General features: G+C 35.1%; 1 protein-coding gene across 3 annotated transcripts in view; it reads right to left on the bottom strand.

The window, feature by feature from the left end:
• Window positions 1–665: 665 nt before the first annotated feature.
• LOC122969171 (tenascin) overlaps window positions 666–6,773 on the bottom strand; it is a 68,044-nt gene continuing 61,936 nt past the window's right edge. For all 3 annotated transcript variants that reach the window (XM_044334713.1, XM_044334714.1, XM_044334715.1), the window contains 2 exons: window positions 3,394–3,557; window positions 666–1,486 (listed from right to left, as the gene is read on the bottom strand). In XM_044334713.1, coding sequence (XP_044190648.1) covers window positions 1,388–1,486; window positions 3,394–3,557 — 263 coding nt within the window. In that variant the 3' untranslated portion in view covers window positions 666–1,387. The remainder of the gene's footprint in view (window positions 1,487–3,393; window positions 3,558–6,773) is intronic.

The following is a 6,773-nucleotide window of genomic DNA, read 5'->3' as shown; positions in this document are numbered from 1 at the left end:
TTTGCATTAGGAATGTACTTGTACTTTTAATACTTTTAAGTACATTTTGCAATGAATGTGTGTTGCCTTGGAAATGTTTCAAAGTGTTAAACAAACACTCTCAGGTATTTACTACATAGCTATCTGTATTAAGTGTTGAAATTTTATTTTTGTCACTACAACAACTGATACTTGAAATAACGGCTGTTTTTTCCAAAGATGAGGTGAAGTTAAAATCATGTTTGTGAAAATGTGATCAAATGTGATCTCAAACTGCTGTGAAGTGACTGTAAAGTCATTGTATACATAATAAAGTGCTAAAAATATCCTAGAAAACATTCTGGTAATCTGGTTTCTATGATGTTATGCAACGTTGTTGTTATATACAACGACACCGATTTCAATCATTTTACAATTGTGTCCTTTAAGGGGAATATAAAAAAGGGGAATAAAGACTGGAGAGGTTTACAAAAGATGACAAAGTGACACACAGGAGCAGAAACACTGAGAACAAACAAAACTCAGCATCACTCACCTGCTGCTTTCCAGAGATCATAGTGAGGGGACACAGTGCATCATAAATCTTACAGCCTTAAGGGGGGCGCTGCTGCTGATCTGTAGAGCTGCATCAATGCCTCAAGTTTCTACAGGCTTCAAAGCACAACAACATCCTCCGTTTGATTTGATTTCAGGTGGCTTTTATTTGTTCCAGAGGCTGAAAACTAAGAGCTGACAGATCATTTGGAGTCAGAAGCTTTCCTGATTTTACTTATTTGTATTTTCTTTGAAGTGTCTTTCAACCTTTTTCAACTTTTAGATCCAAAGAACCCAAATAAAACCCCACTGGATGAAGTCAGAATACACCAAGATCATTCTGTATCTACTAATCATCAGTCTGTATCTTACTGTATGTTTGACTACTGACTCTGTTTCATCCCAGTTCAAATAATGAGGCATTTAGTATGATTTTTATTTACATCAAAAACAATGAAAAGCCTGCGTGCACAGACAGAAAATCACCTCTGAATCAGCAAGAAGAGAAACATCAATAAAAGTGCTGCAAACAGCCATGTTTACATCATACATTATATTGGGGTAGAAGTTCAGATATCTCTAAAATATCAGCATGTTATCTGAAATACTTTATATTTTTGTGTAATTTGGGGTGAAATGACCCTTTAAATATAGAGAACGTTGGAGCAGCCCTGCTTTAAAAACACGATAAAAACATGAAAACTGTACAATCTACAGTAACATACTGATAACTGTCCTCTATACAAATGAAAAAATACGTCTTCATCTTGTGTGTGTATGTGTGTGTTCCTATGTGTGTGTGTGTGTTTGCACGCATGTTGTCCTCGCTGCTGTCCAACACGTGTTTAACAGTTCATTATCTTCTCTCATCCTCTCATCCTCTGGTCGGAGGACTGAAGGCTGCTGGTCTCATCTTCATCTCAGTGAACGGGATGGAGAAATCTTTTCCTTTCCAGGTGGTCCAGATCACACCCTGAAATAAATAGTACAAAACAATTCAGGTCAAACTAAAAGAGTGCAGTACTGTCTCTAAGCTCTATATTATATGATATTATATATATAATATATTGTCTATATAATATAATATAATATTGTATGTAAGTGTAAGAGTAATATACAAACTACTATAACAATATCATATATAAGTAATATGTAACTATGTCTGTATTAGTATGTTTATAATATAATAGAGCATAGTGCATGATTTAATAATATAGTGTTACATAATGTATTATAAGTAAATATATACAATATATAGTTAAGTATAATATAAAGTATAATAACATTTTAAGTATGTATTATTGTTGGGGTTTTGTCAGTATTTCTTTATTTTATGAGTCTGCAAGTTTCTTAACGATTTCTAAGTTTCCTGAAAAGAATGATGTAATTTACGACTAATCATGAAAGAAAAAAGAAGTTCGGTGCAAGAAAATCTCAAATTAAAACCAAGTACATATTAATGAATTATTTATGTATTATTGGAAACTTAAAACACATTCTTAGCTTTTCTATTTATTTGTTGTCTGTGCAATGCTGTTTTTGTTTTTAGGTTTATTTTTGTATTCTACACTTTTCCCCTCCTTGATCCTCATAATTACGTCTGCCTTTTTATTTGATTATTCTCATCTCTCTGTAAAGCCGCATTTGTTGTTTTAAATGTCCTCTATAAATAAATGGACTAACTGATTCATTTTCAGACTATATTGAACTTTATCCCTGCCTGAAGACAAATATCACATTTCTGCATGTTCAGATGCAGTGGACTGACTAAAAGACTCTTAATGTTACATTAACAGTTAATCTGAATTAATTGATTAATTGGAAGTGTACACATGGAACACTTTGCACATCAATAGTACCAAACCCTGTAGTTCTTTCCAAGAGACTTCATTGTAAATTCTGGATTGTTAAAATAAAGCTTTATAGTTCTAACAGTTCCTCCTTAAACATCAAAATGCAGCACTGCTGCCATCATGTGGTCAGAAGCAGAGACATGACTGCATTCTTCACTTGGTCTCAGCAGAGTTCACAACGCTCAAATCTTTGCTCTCACATCTAACTCTCTCACTGATGGTTATGTTGACATTTTTCACAGCAAAAACTTGTCTAGGAATATTTAGGAAGTCAGGAACTTTAGGGCAGCTATAATCAATATTCTTTATAACTCTACAGTCTGAGCTGTCAGTGTGTAATATGTTGGTCGTGGCTCGTAGTGATGAACCTACAGAGAATTCTCAGTGACTCTGCAGCTCCCCTCAGATTTACGGAGCTTTATAGTGAGTTTCAGCTCATTGTTTAGCTGTCTGGCTGCAATTTTACTGTTTTGGTACACTCTCAACGCTCTCAAAGTGTCGTTTTGGGCCGCAGCTGTTTTCAGAGAAAACCACTGTACACTACCTGCTAAGCACCAAATGGTGAACAGACACAGTTAGCTGTAGACTAGCTGCTGAACATAGTGGAGCATTTAGCAGCTAAAGAGCCAGATATGTCCCTCAGGAGTTGATAGAGAGCAAAAGCAGACCTAAAAGAGAATGAATATTGGACTTACATTCATCACATGGACAGAAACACGACTCCAAATGAATGATAATGAGTGAGAATGTTGGTGCAACAGTCAAAGTCAAACAAATCTGACCATTTTAATCAGTTATCACTCTAATTTTCTGTTATTCCCGCTTCTTCAGATGGAAACACAAAGCACTGAAGGAACTTTTAGATCTTAAATTAATTTGTGAGTTTAGTGTCTGGAGCTGTTCACGTCCTGTGACTATTTGGTCACAAATACCTTGATTGTTTGTCATCTTGAGTGGCTGAAAAAAGGGCATCATTTATGTTACTATGGTAGGAAAAACATCAAATGAGGTTTTAGAGTGAGGTTACCTGGTGTTTGACATCGATGCCATACAGGCCGTTGAGGTTTGCCTCGTGGCAGTTCTTGTACCACCAGCCGCCGCGGTATGACATGGCACAGCGGGTGATGAATGGCGCTGAGTCACGGTCCTTGGTGGAGAAGATTCGACTGTTGTGGTAACTGAGGGAGTCGCCTGAGTGGAGAGATGAAACAAAGGTGAGGAAATAAAAGATAAAACCTTTCTGCAGAGATTACAGGAACAAAGTATTCAGATACTTAAGTACAGTATGCTCTACTGTACTGTAGAGCATACTGTACTTAAGTACTGTATATGCTGCCACTTGGTGACATCATCAGAGACCATAATGTATGTTTCCATAGTTGTGCTGATGACACACAACTGTATACCTCCGCTGAACCAAATGATGCTGCAGCTATAATCTCCATTACTACCTGTCATCTGGCAATAAATAAATGGATGAGCAATAATCCCTTAAATTTAAATGAGGACAAAACTGAAGTCGGCCCCAAGACAAAAAGAGAAATGCTGTATAAAAATCTGAGGAAATTAACTTCGTGGATTAAATCTGAGGTTACAAGATTTTATCTTAGATTCAGATCTAAGCTTCAAGTCCCACATTAACAAGGTAACGAAAACATAATTTTTTCACCTTAGAAACATAGCTAAAGTACGACCATGTACAAATCAAAAAGATGCTGAAAAACAGATTTGAACAGATTTTAGCTGCTCTACACTAGCTTCCTGTGACATTTAGAACTGACTTTAAGGTCCTCCTTCTCACATACAAAGCCCTTAGTGGGCAAGGACCAAGCTACACTGCTAAATCTCTTGCTGACTATCTGCCTTCAAGAACACTGTGATCATCTGCAGGCAGTTTATTGGAGGTTCCCATCAACTACTGAGGGAAAATTGGGGATGCAGCCTTTGTCAATTACATGCCAAAGCTATGGAACACGTCACTTATCATGATAGATATAAGGGAAGCCAGTTTGCTAAATATCTTTAAAAGAAAGCTAAAAACTTGTCCTCACTTTAGCCTTAAACTATTTTCCATCTTATGTTGCATCAATGTTTTTTTTACTTTACTTTTACTCATTTTCATGTGAAGCACTTGTTGCATGTATTTTATTTTGTTGCAAAGCACTTTGAGCTGCATTTCTTGTATGAAAGGTGCTTCCAGCAATCACACAATAATGTTAATTGTTAATGTTAATTGTTCTTCTCACTCTTTATTCTTATTCTATCTTCCGTAATTTTTTTGCCGCGTTTCAACTGCTGTATACTTTATCCTATAAAAACCAATCAATCATATTTTTAGACCAGAATTTTTTTTCTAAACTGCTGTCACTCCCCCAATTTTAACTCCTCACCCACATATCTTGCCTCGGTATGTTGCCACAAGCCTCCTCTCTCTCTCAAAATGTAAATACATTTCACATAAGACTTATAGTTTTTGAGATCTGAACCTTAATTGATAGAGAGTCCCTGTCATGTTCTCATTCGCTGCAATACAATCTGCAGGATGTGTGTCTCCTCTCACTCCGGTTTCTTAAATTTACAGATTCTCTCTTCCTTCAACTTCCTTTTACATATATCATTCATTCTCATGTTAAACTAGTACAAATCTCTGGGCTTCAAGCTCTAGTTTGAGACAAATACATTTTCGTCATCAAAATGGAGATTTTTTCCTCTCATTACTGGGAATGTCTGTTGGCTCAGTGGTTTAGAACACTGTTCTCACGATCAGCTACCCCTTAGATGACAAGGTTGTGTGTTCGGTGCCTGCTCGCTGCAATGCTCCTCATAATATTGCTCTCATGTACAAAGTTGCTTCACATCTTTATCCTGTACCATAATTCAATTCCACTCTAGCTTACATTAACATTATTACCTAAAATGTGGATTGATATGCTTGTTAAAGACATCTTTTCCTGTACTACATAGCATGTGTGACTAGTCCAGTGGTTTAAGCTCATTTCTAAACACCTTTTAGATCCAAAGGTTGTGAGTTCGAGCCCTGCTTAGGGCGGAACTCAGTAGAGATGAAGGAGTCCAGGTGATGTCAATCTGCTTGCTGAGCTGAACTGCTTTTTTTTTGTCAATTTAAAGCAATTGACAGATTAAATAGCAGAATGTGGCCTGGCATTGCTGTGTGACATGTTAGCTCATGTCGCACAGCATGTCTGTCTTACAAACATGAAGGTGTAGGTTCAATTCCACCCAGTGCAGATTTTAATCTTGCTAGATTTTTCCACAGTGTTCAGCTTCCAGTTATGCACTCTAAATTCGCTTTCAGCAATCACATGCAATTTCTACAGAAATTGCATTTTCTAGATATTATTATTATTATAAGTACTCACTTAAAGTACAAATTATGTAGAAAAAACAGCCTCTGTGAGTGTTATATTATCATAACATAATATAATTAAAATAAATAATATTACATAACTGGATTATGAATACTGAGGCATTAATGTGTGTAGGTCTGCAATTTACAATGATTTTCATTATCAATTAATCTGTGGATTATTTTCTCAATTAACTTATTAGTTGTTTGATCGACAAAATGTCAGAAAATTGTTAAAAATGTTGATCACTGCTTCCCAAAGCCCAAGATGCAACATAAAATATCTTGTTTTGTTCTGACCAACAGTCCACAACCCAAAGATATTCAGTTTTCTGTCATAAAAAACTAAAGAAACTAGAAAATATTCACATTTAAAAAGCTGGAATCAGAGAATTTGGACATTTAAAATAAAAAAAAGGACTCAAAATGGTTGGTCAGTCATCAAAATAGGTGCTGCTAAATTTTCTGTTGATCAACTGATTGATTAATTGACTAATCAATGCAGTTCTAAATGTGTAAGCAGCATTTTAACATTGAAACTAATCAAGGTGAAGTTAATTTTAACTTTTACTGTGTACTGCAGAGAAGTCTGTCTATAGCAATGCATCATATCTTATATTCACATGTTTTTAATTTTCAGTTAATTTGTTGGACATTTTACAGTAAGGGAGGTGCAATGTGGTTCAAATTAAAAGAAAAAATGAAAAAAATGTTATGTTTTTGTCTCTTAACAATTCTTTAATTGACAGAAAATACTTGTTTTGTATTAGTGTTAGCATATTAGATTCTTTCTTAAAAACTCTTTAATTAGTGCGTCTCCCTTGTACTACCAAATTACATTTCAAAGAGACGTCCTGCAAATGAAGTAACACAGCAGCTACTTTTAGGAAATTATTAAAAAACAATGAAAAAAAATACATACAATGTATTACAATCTCTATTTTTTTAATCATTTGTACCACATTGAACCACAGTTTCTGTAAAATATCCTAAAAATGAACTGTTTTAGTTGAAAATTAAGGGACCTGTAAAAGAAACAT

This window comes from Thunnus albacares, chromosome 19 (genome assembly GCF_914725855.1).
Source record: "Thunnus albacares chromosome 19, fThuAlb1.1, whole genome shotgun sequence".
Taxonomy (NCBI): domain Eukaryota; kingdom Metazoa; phylum Chordata; class Actinopteri; order Scombriformes; family Scombridae; genus Thunnus; species Thunnus albacares.
The sequence above is the reverse complement of the archived record's forward strand: the minus strand, read 5'-3'. Positions and strand labels throughout refer to the sequence as shown.